We start from the raw sequence: 19,894 nt of genomic DNA, 5'->3' as shown, positions 1-19,894 counted from the left end.
GTTGTTTGAGCCATCACGAGCGGCACGCTGTGCTCTCGGTTTCCGGCTCCAAGAGGCCTTTCGGCGCCTAGAAACAAGCGAGAAAGGACATCTAGGGCAGAAGAAGAAATGGGAGAACCGGTGCTTGGGGCGGCCCTTGCTGGCCGTCATTTGGAAGCGGACAGAAGGGAAAGTTGCTGAAAGGAGGAGCAGTAACGTAAAGCAGATGGAGAGGATAGAAATTGACACGAGGAACGTAGTTGCCTACCTTTATATGTCTTATATACGAAGAAACCGAATTAGTGAAGGTAGATGCCTTCGATGCTTGAGCTCTGGTACTGCTACCTAACTATACGAATACCCGCCAAGGATATCTGGCAGGGGATACCGTAAAGAAGGACCCGAGGGTCTTCAATAGGAGATAAAAGCAGAGACCATGACTGTTCGTCGCAATACGTGTAGAGTATCCATGTGTATGGCAATGTCGCAGGCGACAATGGGGCGGAGTGTGAGTGTGTGTGCGTAGTAGAGGTGGCGAAACTGGCGTCTCGGTCCGAGTCCCGGCAAGACGTTCTTCCGGCCGACCTCATCTCGGTACGAGAATCCTTCAGGCAACTCTGCAACATAGCCTCCTATCGTTAGACCTTTTCTTTTCTCCCTTCTCGCTCGTCTTTCTTCGGCCATTCCTTTCTTCATCGGCGTACATTACGCGTCCATTCGCTTTTCGTATACATAATTATAATGTCTCAAACCCCTTCCCCACAACCAGCGCCCACCCCGCCAGCGCAGATCACGCCGTCTGCGCAAGCATCCCAACCAGCGCCAGCGCCTCAAGCCACACCCGCGACACCTCTACCGGCACAGGCACAGGCACGACAACCCACCACGCCCATAGCTCCTCCTCCACACATACTGAACTTCGCGACACCCGCGCCCGTCCCGCCGCAAACCTTCCGCGAAAAGCTCAGAGCTGGCGATGCCCACTGGCCTTGGCAGCTCGGCCTGCGCGCCATCACCATTCTCGTCGGCATCATAGGCATTGGCTGCACAGCGTGGGCAGTTTCGAAATACACCCACAACACCTACGACTTCCTGTACGACTTAGAAGATTCGTGGTCAATCCCGTGGGGCCTCATCACCTTCACCATCTCCGTCATTTGGAGCGCCATCTGTATCCTCGTCTTCCTGCTACGGCATACGAATAGACCCGTCCACCCCGGTGTACGCGTCGGCATCGATCTGATACTCTGGCTGGCTTTCATACCAACGGCAATGTTTGCGGTTGTCGCGGTCATGAGCGTGGTGGACTGGGGTCAAGATGGGAGTCTGGGGTATTATTACTCGAGCTACGGGTACTACCAGTACATACCGAGCAACGGCACGTGGGTGTGGGAGGCCTCGGACGACTCGTACTACAGCAACCAGCCACGCGACTGCAGCGGGAGTAGTAGCTACTACTCCACGTCCGACTTTTCAACTTGCGCCGAGCAGGACGCATACGTCAACGAGCTGTGGAGGGGCAAGAACCTGCGCTTCAACATCGAGCTGACGTCTTGCGTGTGCCAGTTCATCTCCCTGGTCGCGCATCTGGCGCTTTTCGTCTTTGCCTGCGTGGATACACATTACAGGAATTCGAGGAAGGTTAGCAAGGAGGCGGAGCAGCTGGCAGCGGATATCGTCATGAATATGGTCCGGACGGGGGCTATCATACAGCCACCGGGCGCGGCGCAGATGAGGCCCATGGCTCCGCAGATGATGTCCATGGCCCCGCAGATGATGCCGCCACAGCAGATGCCCATATATCCCCCTCAGCGAAGTCCGCTGCGGCCATATCCGACGCCGCCCCAGCAGGCTGCAGCATCGAGCAGCAACGAGAAGAGTGCTGGGCCGCGGTACGCATGACGAGGCGGACTGTCTTGCTTTCCTTCCCTATGTACAAAAGATAGCGATCATAGAGGATCGCATATATAATGCTAATGAAATTGGATATATGTGGGACTCCATTCATTTGCATCGATCTCAACAGCCATTGCGTCCGTTCGTGCCCTTCTTATTTGGTTAACTTTCGCCGCAAATGTCGGGAAGAATTGCCACGTGAGGAAGATGACAATGTAGATGTCAGGCAACGTAAACTTGGACACGGGAGAAACGACAGTGCGCGTTAAGAGTAAGAGTAACGGACTCGAGTGATCTGTATTCACAACCTGGGGACTCTTATCCTTCAGAGCTAAGCTTACACCCGCTGCTGACAAACTTAAGCCGAGTTGTACTCTCGCACAAGCATAACACAGTTATGCACCATAGGAGAACTCTCTTGATATTAAGTGACCAAATGAGTACAGCAAACGCCAGCCAAGCTCTCTCCTGGCCGGCCAGAGGAATGCTCGAGACCGGGGATAGCGTTGCTAATCACCTATTCTTCTTGTAGAACGTGCTCATACGGTGCTTCGTCTGGCCTTCGTACTGGGCAAGGTTTGCTAGAGCTTGCTCCCCTTCTCGAACGATAGCCTGACGGATGCGCTCGCTTCGTGGCTTGATGCTGACCTTGAAGGGTTGTGGACGCATGTTGAGCCCGTTTCTGTTACGAGTCAGTACTGCAACTTCCCGAGCAATGGATCGGAATACTCACGTGTAGTCGAATATGTCGACTGGAATCGGCTTTCCGCTCTCGTCAAGCGCGGGCTCGATCTTAAAGCCCCATACGAGTCGCGCAACCGTCAACCAGGTGCCCTGTTCCGCGAGCGCTTGACCGGAGCATACCCTTCTGCCCCAGCCGAAGGTCATATACCCTCGCTCTCCAGGGAATGGTCGTGCGTCCGGGCTGTCTTTCATGAAGCGGCTCGGGTTGAAACGGTCAGGGTCTGGGAATTCGCGCTCGTTTCGGTGGATTGCCCACACGTTGCCTTGCACCCAGGTCGATTTGGGAATGAGCCAGCCATTGTAGTAGTCATCCTGTACTGGAGCATGCGGTTGGCCTCCAATGATCGCCACGGACCGCCATCGGAATACTTCCTTCACAAAAGCGCGCATGTAGGGAAGATCGGCATCGTCCTCGAATGAAGGGCTCCTGTCTTCACCGACAACGCGATCAAGCTCTTCCCAAGCGTGAATGAGAGTCTCAGGGAAAGCGCGCATTGCGAGTACGGCGGTGATAAGAGTGCTGCTGGAAGTGTCGCTTCCAGCACCGAAGAGGTTGCCGGCCAGAGCGGATATCTCCTGTGGCTTGAGGTTGTACTTGGCCTGTTCCTTGAAGAGCATTTTGGAGTAGCAGTCATCGTGTCCCGGGTTCTCGTTGGCTTCGACAGCAAGCGAGTAGAAGAAGTCATGCCCACGATGAGACTTGCCACGGCGTCCGAGACCGTGTTTCCAAGGCGCAATTTCGGTAGGGACTTTAGCAAGCACTGCAGACTGTTAGTCCAAATATGCGCGAGGGTTTCGCCCTGAACCTTACCCGGAAATGTCTCAAGAAGCATTGGGAAGGTCTTCCCTGGCACATTGAGGTCCGCCGCTCGATGCATGACAGCAATGACTTCGGTAATGATGGGATCCTTGGGGTCCCCCACTCTCCTACCAAAACCAATGATAGACACAACGCTGGTTGCATAGCGCTCAAAGTGCGCCACGTAATCCTCGGGGGTCTTGAGTAGATCATAGGCAACTACTTTGCTTTCATCATTTTGAAAGTCACGGTAGCGCTTCACTTGCTGGATGCCGACGCCCTGGTGCATGAGCTTGCGCTGAACTCGGAAACGGTCTCTTTCTGCTTGGGTCGTAGTGATCATGTTGACGAGATTGCTCTGACACGCACCCAGTTCGGCAAAGACGAGCATTCGAGGACGGGAGCAGTAGATACCCGCCCGCTTGTCAAGGAGTTCGCTGGCCGTCCACGCATCGTTAATCCACACGGTAGGGTTCCTGGCTCCAAATCAGCGTTGCCATAGGGGTTCTCTGCAATGGCTAACCTTCCTATCCAGTAAGTAATCAATGGCGTATTGTACTTTTTGGATAGATCCTCAAAGTATATCCAAGGCTTGGTGTCTGGAAGTTGGAACGTGTTTCCGACGATAGGCCAGGGCATGGGCCCTGGGGGCTGTTATTTAGTTAGTACACATGATACTTTTTGATGTGAGGTTGAGGCTGACCATCTTTGACCTCAGATATAGCATCCAGGCATAGTCTGCAAGCACGCCCAGAGCTGCCGTAAGAAGGACTGCAAGGGCAACATTCCCTGCGCCAAACTTGGAGATACCATGCTGCAGGTAATGTAGAGGCAGTGCCTCGAAAAGCTGCTCGATAGCCATCACTCTTACTCGCCAGCGTTGGAAATCCTACGTCGAGACTTGGAGTTGAAGTCGTCCCAAGCTGTTGAAGTCCAGGTTGCAAGCCCACGGCCCGGATTCGAAGCGCGAAATCACCTGGATTACCGAGCGGCCAATCACCCGCGCAGAAGCGTTCTCGATAGAGAAGCGATTCCTCTTCGATGCGCCTATCTGCGTTGGACGTTTGTCATCGTGCTGAAGCGGGAGAAATACAGCAACCCCACATTGTCGCGGTGGGGCAATATGGCCGGCAAATTGGCACCTCGCTGTTGGAACGGCCGAAAGCCGCTCTTCTTCCGTGCTTCTTGGGTCTGCCATTAACCTACCACAATGCTAGTCTGCATTGTGCGTTCCCGCGGGCTGCGCGGTGTGTTCTCTGACGCTTCTCGAAGCCGTTAGATCTCGGCGCGATGATGGCGCGGCGCGAAAGGCCATGCGGGACGCGAGCTCTCCCACCGGCCTCAGCACAGCCTTCGGCGGCGCGTTGATGCCCCCAACACCCGCGGCGGGGAAAGAAGAGAAGCTCATCCAGTTTGGGATGATATGGGCGGGAGAAGACGTGCTGGTGATGTTAAGATGAAAGTCACGAGCTGACGTGATGCCCGCAGGCGCGCTATCTAGGACAGGCGCGTCCCATCAGCCACAAGCCGATATCTCGTCCACTGTCGGAACACAGAACACCAACCGTCTTAGATTCGTCTCGATCCTAACCACCCTCCGTCTCTCGCTCTGTCTCACTCAGGGCTGGTGTCGACATGGCTCCTATCATCGTATTGCTCGCCGGGCTCTCGCGAAGTCCTGTATAACATAGCCAGATATCCAGACGACAGTAGTATCTTGAAGCTCCGCTTGACCTCCTGCAGAAGCACATATCACGGAGACGACTACGTCTTTGTATGGCTGACTACCTCCTGTATAGGGCTTCTGCTAACGCTGCCAGGTGAAACACTTCTTCTCGCAGAGGAAGGTCAGTACTTCGAAATCGAGCCTACAGCGTCGAGAAGAATTTTCCGGATCCCGCTTTGCCGCATACATGACGGCCCTCGACGCACAGTCATATCTAATTGCTCGGCGGGCTCGGGATCATCGCTTAGGCACTATACATTTCAGGCCGATCGAGAGTGGCCGCATCGCTCGACTGCGCGCGGACCTCATCCATTTCGACGACCACTGCCTTCATGGCTTCCGCTGTATCAGCGCGCGGGTCTCCATACATCTCCAGCGCTGAAGCATATCCGGGTCCATGCTGCAGGACTCATTTGTGGTTGACGTCCATCTTTAGTGCCTCGCGGCTGGTCGTTCATCAGGCGTGGGCAACATGCGACCGTCAACACGTCTTTTAAGCCATTCGAGGCGCAGAAATACTATTCCGCAGCTTCGAGATCCATGGTTTTACAGACTTCGATGAGCATTTACAAAGTCTTTCCGTTCGCCTTTGCCTCGACAACATTCATCCTGAGCTCGCTATTACCCGACACGCGGTATTACGGCTCACTCCGGGGTCTCACCCTACAATTAGATTTCTACGGCAACCCAACGGTCTATCAAGGTGGTGATTTACCCCATCCCCAGAGCGATGCGTGGAACCAGCAGCCTGAAGCACAGCCTATCGCTCGCCGATAGGATGAGGAGAGACAGTAATTGTCGGTAGCACATTGAATCGATGTCCGGAGCACTACTTACAGAACTCTGCACTCAACCGCCCTTTCGCTAGAAACGCTCGAATTCAAAGACCCGGCGGCCTCTTATCCGATGCGCATGGGCCGAGTCCTCCACTGCCACGCCCGCACGCTCCGCCGTCTCTCGCTCGACGATGTCCAGCTATACCATACAAATACTCAGATGGTATTCTTCGGGGCCCTTGCTAACCTCGATATCGAATACTTTGCCTTCAACTTTTTCCCGTGCAGTAGCGTCCGGGACACTAACTCGGCACGAAGAAGTTTGAAATGGCAGCGATACGAGATGAACACCTACAATGGGACGAATAAGCACCGGCAATTGGAAAGGATGAAGCGTACAACGGATTCGCGCTCGTAGAGTATGAGACCCTTGGTCCGGAAGATCGTGTGGTCATGGGGATAAGAAGGGCGGCAAAGGTCGCATGAAGGAATCGTTCAAGGAACATTTACACATATATGTGATGACAATCTCTGAAGGCTCCGCGCTTCTTTTAGTCCAGCCGACGGCTGGCCAAAGACTATGCCTCAATAACAAAGCTTCAACAGAGCATCCTTGGGGAGCCTAAGTCTGATTTAGACACTGGACTTATCGCGAAGCAGCGACTGCTTCGACTCGTCTGCATACAACTCGTCCGCTCTGTGGACGCCGACTGTCAACCCAATGAACGTCTCTATACTCTCTGGCATCGGCACATACTCCACGCCCCGCTCTTCGTGTGGGACGTCCCAGAGTAGCTATGGCGAACTCTTGCCCAGCCAAGACGAGTGCCTGTATCGCTCCCATCACAACGTGGCTATCTTGACTCAGGCCTTGTCGGATTAGGTACTGGGCAGAGGCTCGGTACAGCGCCACGCAGATCGCAAGGCCACGCGTTTATCAAGCTACAACTGCCGAAGGAGCACTAACGGTGCGGCTTCAGCCCAAAAAGTGCTTCGAAGCAAGCTTGTACACACGTGGACGAGGCTGCTACTGGTATACCAAGGATCTGGAATATGCAAAATGCCCGATCCAGCCGCCCTATACCCGACGGCCTACACGGATGCCAGACTCGCATGTCTATCTTTGGGCACGGGCCTGGACTCTCGACCAACGACGAGCTAAGTGTCGGCAACTAATCCTGTAGCTCTTACAGGCGAGAAAGTCTCGATTCGTGTCTCTCACCTCCGCCAAGTGCCCGGTCCATCGAAAAGGTTGAACTGGCTCATTGCCACGAATGCATACCTCGCTTCCAGCATCGCTTTGACGCGCCATATGCCCTTTGCAGGGGTTAAGGCTATTCTCTCCGGGTCCCCTGCCGTACTCTTACAAACAACTGATTGAGACACGTTGCCGCAGCGCGCCCCTTCGGCCACTTTCCCCCCAACCACTACCTGAGCGATTTGAGAATCATCTCCATCGCAACCTTGATAATCCAGCTCACAGACGATAGGTTAGCGTCTACGCTGGGCGTACGCTTACATGGTACACGGCCTTATCAACCCGATGCGGCGGTATAGCCGTTAGGACGTGCATGGTACCCTGTCCAGACCGTCCACGCGCATGTGTCGTGGTGGGTTAACATCAAGTTCCTGATAAGTTCGCCTCAATATCTCCAGGATGCCAATACGAATGCTTACCCCACACTATCCTTTTGGAAACGCGCGATGGGTTTCGTGTCGGCGAGGGAGGTATGATTGGCTAAATACACCCTATCCCCCGCATCCCCACATATTAGTTTGCAGCCGAGTCCGGGGTAGAACCCGCTTTGGCATGCATAGATCGTCGGCAGATATTGCTGTTCAGGCGATCTGCAGTTGGATATGAAAACGAATTGACTGGACCGTGCAGCCGCACGCGCACCTCCATTCGAGCGACTGCATACAAGTTCTGCAGACGTCTCGTCTTTGCACCCTTCTTCCTCCAGGCCCTCATCGTGAAGGAGCACTGTCGTCCGAACTTCTTTTTTTCCCCAGTCACTCAAACATTCTTCCACGCTGTAACTATCGTTCACCGGAGCCAGCACCATGCCTAATATCGAAAGGTCAACGGGCGTGGGCCTCTTGGAGAACTGGAAATGTATACTCGCCTGCACCCTTGTGTCTATGTGTCCGTTCCAGTATGGCATTGATTTCAGCGCTATCGGCGGTCTTCAAGCCATGCCTGGCTTCCTGGAGGTACGTCCTCAGGGCAATTGCACAGCGGCATCTCTAACAGCATTCTCAGGTCTTCGGCAACAAAGACCCCAGCAGCCCCATTGGCTACAACATCTCCCCGGGACGACAGCAGCTCATCTCCTCGTTGATGACCCTCGGAGCCTTTGTTAGTTCGTCGAGCGCCGGTATCTTTGCAACGTGGCTCGGCCGACGCCACTGCCTGTGGATGGCATCATTGCTGTGCTGCGTCTCCAATCTGGTTATGATGCTAACCACGAATCTGTCTGGAATCTACGCTGGCCGCTTCTTGATCGGTATCGCAAACGGATGGTACATGACATTTGCACAGCTCTACATCCAGGTACGAATCCTGCCTCCTTACGTCCAGCTAGGGAGTTTTCTCACGTCTTGCAGGAGAGCACACCAGCCCGATACCGCGGTATGATGATCTCCGTCTTCCAGTCCTGGACCTCCATCGGCAGCCTTGTTGGCACTGTTGTCGACAACGCAACGCACAGCATCCCGGGCAAAGACTCATACCTGATTCCGCTTGGCATCATCTATGTCGTCCCCGTCCTGATGTCCATTGGCCTCTTCTTCATTCCTGAGTCTCCCCGCTGGCTGCTCCTTGTGGAGAAGAACGACCAGGCTCGCCGGTCACTGATGTGGATGCGCCCTCACCAGGATGCCGTGCAAGAAGAGATGGACGACATTCAGGCGGCTATCCTCGCCGAGAAGGAGCTAGCGACTAGTGCAAGCTTCATTGATATCTGGAAGAACCCGGTCGATAGGCGAAGGACTCTCCTGGCTGTTGCAGCTGTATCCATCCAAGCGGCGTCTGGAGCTATGTTCATGATCGGTACGTCCACCTTTCCCTGCATTTAGCCATCTCTTGTAGCTGCGGCGGTCGCTAACTGTTCGCCTAGCTTACGGAACCTACTTCTTCGAGATGGCACACGTCGGAAACGCCTTCCAGAACTCCTGCATCCTCACCGCTGTCGGCGTCTTTGTCATCATCGTCAACAGCTGCGTCATCTCCAAAATCGGCCGCCGACGCGTCTTCCTCATGATCGGCATGGCCATCTGCGGTGTCTCGCAGTTTATCGTCGCTGCCGTCTACCACGTGCATCCAGGCACCGTAGGAACAGGAAAGGTGAGTACTCTCCTCTAGCTTCTCCGTCCTGCGCTCAGTGCTGACAATGAGAAGGTCATCGTCGCCATGTCCGTCATCTACATCTGCGGCTACAACGGTATGGTCGCAACCTACGCCTGGCTTGCGGGCGGCGAGATCCCATCCCAGCGTCTCCGGTCCTACACTTTCGGTATCGCAGCCGCGGTCGGTTTCGCCGGCGCATGGCTCGCCACCTTCACAGCGCCATACTTCATCAACCCCGATGCTCTGAACTGGGGCCCTGAATACGGTATGCCACCACCTCCTCCCACTCCTCCATCTTCATCCCCATCTCCGTCTTTACTAACTCTACCCAATAGGCTGGATTTGGGGGCCCTCTTGCCTGGTCACTGTCGTCTGGATCTACTTCTTCCTGCCCGAGATCAAGAACCGCACCCTCGAGGAGATCGACGAGATGTTCGAGGCGAAGCTACAAGCGCGCAAGTTCAGGAAGTATGTGTGCACGGGAAGGCATGTTAGCGATGAGAAGATTGTGGGGGAGAGTGACACTGTAGAAGAGAAGGTCTGGAGTAACGAGAAGGCTACTGCGGAGGCTACGGTGCATATTGAGTGAGCGCACTTTGGTTGGCGCTCCTCAGACACCCAAGGTGCGAGCGAATCGGCGACAGGCGGGAAGGGTAGGCGGGAAGTGTGCACGATGTGTTGCTAGAACCGCGTATAGGCTATCTAGAATGTGGCATGAAGTGATGAACGGACGAATGAATGCTTTCCACGATTCGCATACGAAACTTGTGCAATTCCACATCCTCATGTGGCTGTTCTTGGCACTGTCCGTCTCCTCGTACTCTCAGCCCTGCGCACTGCCCTGTTCATCAGGCTGAAGACGATGGGACAATCCAGGTTCCCGGCTACACGCACCCCGCGCCAATGCTCCGCTGCAGGAGAACACTTCTTCGAGAAATTCCATGCTTGTTCCGTTACACGAAGAGCACATGCGGGGCTGCAGTGAAGCGGTCGATGCATTCGTTCAGTCACTCCAACCTCGTCCGCAATCTCAGGATATCTAACAGCACGCCCCTCCCCAGCCTCAACCACTCCTCTCCTCAAGCCCCCACCGTTGGCTCCTCCGTAGCCTTAGCAATAGCCACATCCCCATTCTCCTCTGTAAACATCTCAGCATCGAACTCGAAAATCCAATCCTCGCGTGGAAACTGGATAATCTCCGGGTTCCGCTTGACCTCCGCCCAGTCCGTCTTGTGCCACATGTCGCGCGTCGTCTCCCCCGTCTTCTGCACCTTCTTCACGCGCTCGTACCGGATGTCCTGATACGCGCGCAGCGCGCCCTTGATGTTCTGCTTGCCCGCTTTGCGCAGCACCACCGCGAGCGTGACGCCGTCTTCCAGCGCCTGCGTCGCGCCCTGTGCGCTGGTCGGGAGGAAGGGGTGTGCGGAGTCGCCAAGCAGGCAGATGCGGCCGTGGCCCGGCGCGGAGCCGTAGCCGGATACCCAGGTGGGCAGGGGGTCCCGGTAGACGAGCTTCCAGTCGACGAGGTGCTGCTCGGGCGTCTTGGAGATGATTTTCGTGCACATGGGGTCCCAGCCCTCGAGGACTTTCTTCACGTCTTTGATGTAGCCGGGGAAGGACCAGGATTCGGCGATGTCGGCTTCGTCGCGGTGGGTGAGGACCCAGCAGCAGTCGCTGCCGTTTTTGATGGTGCTGAAGAGGAAGTGGACGTCTGGGCCTGCGCCGTTTCGTTAGTAAATGGTTGGAATGAGATAGTGGGAGGGGGAGACGTACCTATCCAGCCATTGAACGTATCGCCGTTTTCGCAGAAGTGCTTCGTCTCCGGGTCCGCAATCATATCCTTGTTGCTAAACCACGCTCTCCACACCGCATATCCCGAAGACTTCGGCTTATCCTCATACCCCAGGACCAGCGTCCTCGCCTTACTCCTCACACCATCACTCCCGACCACCAAATCGCCCTCAACCTTCGTCCCATCCTCAAGCACAATGCCCGCCGCATCCTCCGTCTCCCAGTAATTCTCCACGTGATGCCCCAGATTAATCTCCACGCCGCACTCCTTTGCGTAGTTAAACACAATCTCGTGCAGCTCGCCGCGATGGCCGTTGAACACGGGCGCCGTTTCGTCCTTGATCGGCGATTTCTGGTTGATGACGATTTCGCCCGTGTCCCACTTGTGGATGTTGAAGCCGTACTCAGTCAGGTCGATGGAGATGCTGCGCATCTTGGCGGACACCGCGCCGTTGGCCCACCGGTAGAAGATGCGACCGGCGTTGGGGCCGAAGGAGATGATGTCGCCGAGGATTTTGAGCTCCGGGAAGGCTTCGTAGATTACGGGGGTGTGGCCTTGCTTGATGCATTCTATGGCTGCTGTGAGGCCGCCGAAGCCTGGGAAACGAAGTTAGCGGTGGGTGCTTTCGGGAGGGAAAAGTCCAATTGGAGGTTTGGCAACGTACCTGCGCCTACAATGATGACCTTGATGCCGGTCTTTGGCTTTGCGCCGTTCACCTGCGCGCCGTTCGTCTGGGCCGTCATCTTGGGCAGTTTCGACTCGTTGATCTTTGCGCGGAGGGGCATGCGTCAATTGCTTTCTCGAGTCTCAATTGCGCTGCAAAATTCAAGCTCTTTCAAGGAAGATAATTGAAAATTGAAGAAAAAATGGCGTCGTAGGAGAAGCTTGCAAGCTAGCTATAGCTACGAGGAAAAGATATCCAGGTCCGCGTACAGTGGGGCTCGGCAACCCAGGATCTCGCAACTCTTCTTCAGCCTATAAGCACGCAGCACCGACCCCATTCGCGTTCCTGATGATGAGCTGACATGCTCGCTTCCTTCGCCCGGTCTAGGTGGCATGCCTCCGATGCCCGAAGCGCGCCGAGGCATGGTTACACAGCTGCCGTTCTGGAACCGCATTCTGGATGGCAAACGCGGCGCGTGTATGCTGCAGGAGGTAGCGGCGCGACTGTCCGGGGCGCGGCCGGTGGAGGGGCGGAGGAAATCTGCCGAATAGATTGACGTTGCGCGTGACTTGAGGTGTTCAAAGGTTGAGGACGCGCGTGGGGGCCCCACATGGGAGAGTTGCGGGGAAGAAACGCGAACCCCGCATCGCGAGTTGAGACGCGCTTACCGCTTTGGGATGGCCCGTCTTCCTCGGAGCTTCCTCGGGCGCACGACAGAGCGTGGCTTGCGGAGATGTCCCCGGATCAACAAGACGACGGTAGCCCTGCGAATGGACGTGGGCCGGATTACCGACACGGGGGAATAGCGCCGCACGCGGGACGACGAAGATTGGAGCTGGGGTGAATGACCCGGCCACGAGAGGAATCCTGGCGCGAAAGGCGATGATGCCGAGGACGGAAGCAATATGCGTGGGGCTGGGGCTTTAAGTGGTATCCGTATGCTAGACGCGTGAACGGGCTGAGGTACCTTTGAGCCCGAGAGCGACGAGATGACGGCGGCATTGACGCATCCCGAGTGGAATCAAGAGACGGGCGGTCTCGAGGTCGCGAAGGCATTCGCAGACCAGATCCGCGGGAAGAACGGTACGCCTATGATCCGCCTTCCCAATATTCCACTCACTAACAATCCCTATTGTAGTTCTCATCACGGGCGTCTCCCCCGAGAGTATCGGCTCCTCCACCGCCCTGAGCATCGCCTCCCAATCCCCGGCCCTCCTCATCCTCGCATCGCGCACGCAGTCCAAACTCGACACCGTCTGCAAATCCATCAAAGATGCGTGCCCTACCGTTGCCGTCCACAGCGTCCTACTGGACCTCATGTCGCAGGCATCTGTCAAGAAAGCCGCCGCCGAAGTCGCGAAATTGACCGATCGCCTGAACATAATTATCAACAACGCGGGCATAATGACACCAAAACGCCAGTTGACGGCTGAAGGCATCGAAGCGCAGTTTGGATCGAATCACATCGGGCATTTCCTCCTGACGAACCTGCTCATGCCGCAGCTGCTCACTGCTGCCAAAGCGAGCACTTCTGGCTCGACTCGCGTGGTCAACCTTACGAGCCTGGGACACCGTCTTAGCCCCATTCGGTTCCACGACTACAACTTCGAAGGCAAGGAGATACCGCCCGAGGAAGCGCATATGCCGTTGCCGCCCATGTTCACGAAAGGAGCTGAGGGCGCCTATAATGGATATGTGGCCTATGGGCAGGGCAAGAGCGCAAACATCTTGTTCTCGGTTGAGTTGACGAGGTTATTGAAGGGGAAGGGTGTTGTGAGCTATGCGGTGCATCCGGGATGTAAGTCACAGTGGCCTTCATTGAAGCAGGAGCGCATATGTTGACCAGCTTAAAGCGATATGGACTGGTCTGAGCAGGGACCTCGACCCGGACGGTGAGGCGGCGATACGGAAGACGAGTCCTTTCTGGAAGAATCACGATCAGGGCGCTGCGACTTCCTTGGTGGCGGCATTTGATCCTGCTCTGAACGGTACCTTACTCAACCATACCCACGTGGGAGTGAGCAAGCACTGATGATACCCACCAGAACCAAAGGGCATTCTTCTGCACGACTGCCAAATCTGCGATGCCGCACCGCACGCCACCGATCCGAAGATTGCTGAGAGGCTATGGACTCTGAGTGAGAAACTCGTCAAGCGCGACTTTAAGCTATGATCGTCCTCACCACGGCAGCGTCTACGTAGCAGCTCAATATCCAACGTAGTCTTCCTGGGTGGTACTGCGTCCTCTTTCGTCATCGCATCCTTTCCCTGGTCGATTCCATATCTCACATCCGAGCTACCCAGCTTCCCTTGCGTCTCATTCCTTCTAAATCTGTTCTCGGGCCCCTCGGCTCCCTCGCACCCTGCAGTTTCCTTCTCCCCTATCTATCAGCGTAGAACTTTGGAAGTGATTTGCGCCTCAGGTCACACAACCGGATTACCCCCACACCAGTACGAACGTTCCTATTTGGAAAATCAAGCTTTTTAGATCACGCTTGGCTGGTGCTTGATATTGTGTTCATCTAAGTCGTGAAGTTATGCGGGGCGTGCCGGGTTTCGATTGGGTAGGCATGCTTAATTCCCATGTTCGGCAATTATGCTTCAGCCGTGATATCAACCACAAACGCAGGATCGGGTTGCAAGTGACGACAGTGGGCATTGGAGAAGGGGGATTGGGGAAGGATATTTGACGCAAGCTTCGCCCAGTTCAAGTGTCTGCGGATTGTTCTTGGACTTCCCAGTAGAATTCTGAAATCTGAGACAAAAATGCGTCTTCCTGCAGTCACTACCTTAGGGCTGTTTGCGCAAGGTATTCATGGAGCAGCGGTCCTGCGCTTTGGATGCTCGTCCATAGTTGTCGAGCGCCTTGACCCGTAAGCACCCTCCTACGGACCCAAGGCCGCCAGCTCACACTCTAGGCTCGTCAACCCGGGAGTCAATCCATCTCCGCATGTTCACCAGGTAGTTCACCTATAATCTATCGAAGCCATGAGTCACTAACCGGGGCACACTCTACCAGATCGTCGGAGGCAACGCCTTCGCCGCCAGCATCGCAACCTCAGATGTTTCCCAGATCGCCAACTGCACCACATGCTCATTCGTCGAAGACCGAAGCAACTACTGGACGGCAAACATGTACTTCAAAGCGCGCAACGGCACCTTCAAGCGCGTACCGCAGATCCCGAACCGCTATCTCGACGGCGAAGTAGGCGGCATGACTGTCTACTACACGATGCCATACGACAACTCCAAAGCCACTGCCTTCAAGCCCGTAAGGCCCCCTGACCAACCCCAACCCCGCTCTCCTCCATCCATCCTGCTAACAACGCTGCTTTGCTCTCCAGGGTTTCCGCATGCTCGCCGGCCACGCGGACCAGCGCGCCGCTGGCGGCGTCACAAAGTACAACGCCATCTGCTTCCGGTGCTACAACGCGGCGAACTTCGGCGGCGACAACCAAGCGCCCTGCAGCGACAGCACCGTCGACAGCGTCACGCTGCCCGCCAAAGCCTGCCCCGGCGGCATCCGCACCACGATCAGGTTCCCGACGTGCTGGGACGGGACCAACACCGACAGCCCGGACCACATGAGCCACGTGTCGTACCCATCGTCGGGGACGTTTGAAAACAGCGGGCCGTGCCCCAGCACGCACCCGGTGAAGCTGCCGCAGTTGATGTTCGAGGTGGTGTGGGACACGTCGGCGTTTAATAACAAGGCGGATTGGCCGGCGGACGGGAGCCAGCCGTTTGTGTTTAGTCAGGGGGATGCGACGGGGTATGGGCAGCATGGGGACTATGTGTTTGGCTGGGAGGGCGATAAGCTGCAACAGGCGCTGGATGCAGGGTGCTTTGGGGCGTCGTGTAGTAAGCTGAAGACGCAGGCGTTTAGTGAGGCGAATAAGTGCTCGGTGCCGAAGGCGGTGAATGAGGATGTGGATGGCTGTAAGTGAAATGTGGTGGGATGATATTGATTGATGTATGCTGACGAGGGGTAGGGCTGCAAGCAGTGCCGGGGCAGTCGATGCCGATGAAGGCTAGGGAGTTCATGGCTTGAGGGGTTGGGGGTGGGTTGGCTGAAACTTGTTTACACGCTTTGGGAGCGTGGTATTAAGGGGGAGTATGTTATCATGCTACGCTACTTTGATTTGCTCTTTATTGAACGTGCAGCGTATATGGGAATGTAGAAAGAAACTAGAATTACTAGTGCTGATGAGCCGAACCTCGGGACGGAAAGGGTCCTTTAGCCACAGAAGAGTGAGGTAGTGAACGGCGTGGCCATCGGACCTAGCACCTAGTCTTATTTATTTGGTAGAAGCGGAATGGGTAGTCCCTACTTCACCTCAATCATGCCTTTCATAATCCTGTCCAAGATAGATGCCGCCAGAAATGCCTATCTACGCTACCTAAGGTAGGTATGTAAACGGGACATTCCACGCCACACATGGCGCCTATAAATGATGAAGAAAGAGCCAGATCACAGTATTCGTGACGGGTCAGAGGGGCCGGCGCTTTTGAATGGCTATGTGCTTACCAAGCGTGGAGAATCAGGCGGGAGTATGCGTATACTATGCCGTCCGCATCGCCAGCTCAGGCCGAAGCATACTCGTGTCAATGGACGGCTGATAGGTAGTGTGGGTAGCGAAGAGGAAGCTTGGCAGTGAACACTAAGAATCTGTAATACGGAGTAAATACACGTAATTTGTTTTTGTATAGAGCGAGCGGTATACCCCTATTTTATACCCCTACTTAGGCTCTCTCCCCTAAAATAGGCTGTTTTCATATATACATACATATATATATATATATAGGGGCCTGCAGTATCTTAGGGGGTGACCCTAAAATAGAGGGAAAGAATACTGTAGTGAAACCTCAGCCTTGCACAGCCGCAGTTCAACCATCCTCGCGACGCCAGCCTTCGAGCAGAGGAAACAACGTTCGGTGGAGTCAACCTTATCCATAATATCTGCCTATCGCCCTACACATTGCGGCTATGGCTTCCGAAATTGCCATTGATTCAAGAATCAACAGCTGCGCACCACGCTCTTTCCATCGTTTTCCCAGTCTTCCGCTATCTTCCAAGGTTGAGACGGCGACGCCACAGCTTCCTCCCCCTAAACTCCACCATGCCCGATCCTCTTCAATTGAATACGGATGTTGTTTCGTCCGCGCTTCATTCGTCAATGACTCCGGATTGGGGAGATGCGTCCCCCGACGGTACGTTGCGGATGATCCATCGCTACGTAAGCGATTCGGCGACAGTGGGTGAGTAACATCATACATCCCAAACCAGTGGCCTATTCCAGTGAGTATTTACCACAGTTACATTAAAGTGCTTACGCTTATCAGTTGAAGACCCAGTAATACTACTCGAGAGACTGTACCTTCACGGCAGCCTTCTCCGCGCCCGCCCACCCCTCTTCTACCCGCAACGAATCTTTCGTTCCTTAGCCGTAAATGGACCTCGTTCAAGACGAAAGCTCTCACTGTCCAACACGCAAGCCGCGAATGCTGGGTCACTTTCTGGGCCGGCTTCATGGGCTTTTTAACCACGGTCCACATCCTCCTCTACGTATTTGGTGAAACCGACAGGCATGGCTTCGCAATCTGGCGCGCGGGCATCGATTTCAAAACCCTGCAGTGGTTCAACGTCGTAGTAGTGCAGCTACCTCTCAACATCCTAGCTCAGCTTATAGTCTTCGGGTCCGGATACGTGCGGCGATGCTTGCTCGCTCCTCCGAAGGACCCTATCTGGAACCCGGACGGAAGGCTCTATTACCAATCACTCACGGCTTGGCAGAAGACAACCTTGACCCGAAAACTGCTCTGGCTGGTTTTATCGATCACCTCGCTACCGATTCACTTCTTCTACAATTCTATCCTTATCACTTCGATACCTGCGTATGATGCCTACGAGGTACTAGTTGATGAGCGATTCTTCCAAGGACAACCCGCAAACGTGTCTGCCCTAAACGTGACTGAGTTCCGATTTCAGCCAGGCGCGCCCGTACCCTACAGCACCCCCTGGCCTGGTCAATGGCCCGCCTCATCATATTTGCAGCGCTCTCTAGAAAGTGTCCAGCGAAACCCATCTTCCTGGACGAATTTGTCGAGCTATGAGTGTAGGTCGAAATACGGCCTCGACATCTACCAGGACTTTCGCACTGTTATTCTGGTCACCAACTGGACGTCAAGCCCGCCTTCTAGTAATTCAGCCCTAGCCATCGGTGCACTACCAGGCTTCCCTCCAAATGGTGTACCCAGCCGGTTCGTGGCTCTATGTCCTCAGTCCTACCTCTCAGTGACGCCTAACATGACACTCACGACCACGCACGAGTACCCACAGTTCATCAACACCGACGACGTCACGCAATGCAGAGCCAGTATGGGGGCAACATGTAGTGAGTGGGCATGGAATGGGCACTCTTCTGGCTCCCTGAGCTCGAAACAGGCTCGTGAAGCTGCTCATGATCTGTGTCACCTCTATCATAGATACGAAGTCGACTTGGATCCATCTTTACGGGTTCCACTAACCTATTGTTTATCCGAACCTCTCAGCAACGCGACTGGGCAGCTAGTGTGGAGCAAGCTCATTACGGTGATAGCAGCGGGCGCGCTGACCTTGAAGTTCGTCGCCATTACACTAACGCTGCATTGCCTGCGCAGTGATAAACCCCACGGCTTCCCTACTGGCTTTCCCTGGCCTCAACTTGGTAAGCACATGCCGCTCTCCGGTTTCGTTTATGTCATCCTGAGCATCGGCTTTATTGCCTTTTTCTACACTACGGTGCTTGGTTTGAACAACCCACCGTTCAGCTTGGGTTCCGCTCCATCTCACGATAAAGATTGGAGATTTATACTCGGTATCCTTAGCTTCCAGAACGGGATACACGCCGCGATGGTCGTCCGTGAGTTCATTGAGGCCAACTACTTCGAACAATCCGAAGGATTGAGCAGAGGCAAACCAAGGCAGTGGATCCCCTTTTCAAGCGTCCTATTTGCCTGGAATCTTGGGTTGCACCAGATCGTGTCCGCTTGGTTGGCGATCGCAATGGTCGACAGGTATCCTCTCGGTACCCTCGAGGACAAAGAGGCACCGTCCGTACGCACGATGATCCTGGATTCCGTGCTAAGTGGGCACACGGGCACAGCAATCGAGCCCTTTAAGTTCACGGGAGGCGGTCTGAAGCTCGTTATTGCCTTGTTTTGGCCACTGCTCCATATGCTCATGTTCCTAGTGCTGCATGCACTGTTTAGAAGAAAAGGAATTCCCCAACCAGCATCAGCCGATGCCTCGCCGAGGATCAGCTTCTCAGACTTTGAGACGTTTACGGATATCGAGGCCATACCCTTACATGATCTGCACGCCGATGGCGCAGCAGCAGAAACGACCGCCCCCTACACCTCAATCCAACACTCGGCCCAACACTTTATCCACGACTTACGCATCGGAACACCATCCGACAGCCTCCTCTGCGGTCTCTTCGCCTTGCAACTCAGCATGCAAGCCCAGCACCCCGACATCAATGCCCCAACGATCGCCGACCCACAAGCCCAATTCCAACATCCAGGCTACCTGGAGCGGAGCCGAGCAGCAGGCTACATGAATACAAACCATCTGCAGTGCAGCCAGCTCGTTGCGCGTCTGTACTTCTGGGGACGCGAGCGTGGTTTAAATTTACAGGTCGTTGCGTACAGACCTAGGAGAGGATCGCTGCTTGAGCCGATAGCGACCGCGCGTGGGGATGGAGTACGCGAAGTTTGGATCTTTAATGATGATGCTGAAGAAATGAATGTAGGTGAAGAAGCGGTGGCGCATTGGGAGGGGCTGGTGCAGCCTGTGTATATTGGGTATTATGATGCTGACGATCTAGACGTAGAGTTGGAGAATATAGAGAGGCTTCAGGAACCTCAAGATGCGCGTTTAGATGAGGTATGAGTTTGGGCGAATGGAGTACCTCGGTAGACAGAACCTCCAGCCCTGCGCCTCCAGGACAGCATTCCTCTTGCTAATTCCTGTTCGAAAATCGTATACATCCACGTAAGCTCGGTAAAAAATGGGAGAGTATTATATAAATTACCGTCCGTGAAGTTCACCGATCTTGGCAGATGTTTGCTCCTGCGCTGCTACCGTGCCACCTTCATCTCGGTGTTTGCTTATTCGCCTCGGCCAAT

The 19,894-nt window shown here is 54.9% G+C and overlaps 7 protein-coding genes across 7 annotated transcripts; 5 read left to right on the top strand and 2 right to left on the bottom strand.

Moving 5' to 3' along the window:
- Positions 1–711: 711 nt before the first annotated feature.
- On the top strand, positions 712–2,322 carry BU26DRAFT_549582 (uncharacterized protein). Its single transcript, XM_033832006.1, has one exon. The coding sequence runs from the start codon at positions 721–723 to the stop codon at positions 1,879–1,881; it is 1,161 nt and encodes a 386-aa protein (XP_033685958.1). The 5' UTR covers positions 712–720; the 3' UTR covers positions 1,882–2,322.
- On the bottom strand, positions 2,135–4,369 carry BU26DRAFT_273870 (cytochrome P450). The gene is made up of 5 exons (XM_033821409.1): positions 4,122–4,369; positions 3,942–4,069; positions 3,431–3,894; positions 2,609–3,380; positions 2,135–2,557 (listed from the first exon to the last, which is right to left on the bottom strand). The coding sequence occupies exons 1-5, from the start codon at positions 4,278–4,280 to the stop codon at positions 2,389–2,391; spliced, it is 1,692 nt and encodes a 563-aa protein (XP_033685957.1). The 5' UTR covers positions 4,281–4,369; the 3' UTR covers positions 2,135–2,388.
- A 3,693-nt stretch (positions 4,370–8,062) lies between these two features.
- On the top strand, positions 8,063–9,858 carry BU26DRAFT_422847 (general substrate transporter; the record flags this gene model as incomplete). Its single annotated transcript, XM_033823483.1, has 6 exons — positions 8,063–8,134; positions 8,184–8,474; positions 8,528–8,972; positions 9,040–9,266; positions 9,318–9,534; positions 9,605–9,858. The coding sequence occupies 6 exons, from the start codon at positions 8,063–8,065 to the stop codon at positions 9,856–9,858; spliced, it is 1,506 nt and encodes a 501-aa protein (XP_033685956.1).
- A 490-nt stretch (positions 9,859–10,348) lies between these two features.
- BU26DRAFT_423670 (FAD/NAD(P)-binding domain-containing protein) lies at positions 10,349–11,804 on the bottom strand (the record flags this gene model as incomplete). Its single annotated transcript, XM_033823524.1, has 3 exons — positions 10,349–10,986; positions 11,043–11,657; positions 11,726–11,804. The coding sequence occupies 3 exons, from the start codon at positions 11,802–11,804 to the stop codon at positions 10,349–10,351; spliced, it is 1,332 nt and encodes a 443-aa protein (XP_033685955.1).
- Positions 11,805–12,463: 659 nt separating this feature from the next.
- On the top strand, positions 12,464–14,268 carry BU26DRAFT_549581 (NAD(P)-binding protein). Its single transcript, XM_033832005.1, has 4 exons — positions 12,464–12,808; positions 12,864–13,523; positions 13,579–13,713; positions 13,771–14,268. The coding sequence occupies exons 1-4, from the start codon at positions 12,715–12,717 to the stop codon at positions 13,896–13,898; spliced, it is 1,017 nt and encodes a 338-aa protein (XP_033685954.1). The 5' UTR covers positions 12,464–12,714; the 3' UTR covers positions 13,899–14,268.
- A 223-nt stretch (positions 14,269–14,491) lies between these two features.
- Positions 14,492–15,776, top strand: BU26DRAFT_539522 (uncharacterized protein; the record flags this gene model as incomplete). Its single annotated transcript, XM_033831513.1, has 5 exons — positions 14,492–14,598; positions 14,644–14,686; positions 14,745–14,996; positions 15,070–15,664; positions 15,718–15,776. 5 exons carry the CDS (start codon positions 14,492–14,494, stop codon positions 15,774–15,776), a joined length of 1,056 nt encoding a protein of 351 aa, XP_033685953.1.
- A 936-nt stretch (positions 15,777–16,712) lies between these two features.
- BU26DRAFT_503551 (uncharacterized protein) lies at positions 16,713–19,658 on the top strand (the record flags this gene model as incomplete). Its single annotated transcript, XM_033826703.1, has 2 exons — positions 16,713–16,936; positions 17,075–19,658. The coding sequence occupies 2 exons, from the start codon at positions 16,713–16,715 to the stop codon at positions 19,656–19,658; spliced, it is 2,808 nt and encodes a 935-aa protein (XP_033685952.1).
- Between the last annotated feature and the right edge of the window lie 236 nt (positions 19,659–19,894).

Source organism: Trematosphaeria pertusa, assembly GCF_010094035.1.
Source record: "Trematosphaeria pertusa strain CBS 122368 unplaced genomic scaffold BU26scaffold_5, whole genome shotgun sequence".
Taxonomy (NCBI): Eukaryota; Fungi; Ascomycota; class Dothideomycetes; order Pleosporales; family Trematosphaeriaceae; genus Trematosphaeria; species Trematosphaeria pertusa.
Note: the sequence above shows the minus strand (reverse complement) of the source record. Positions and strands in the feature narration are given on the sequence as shown.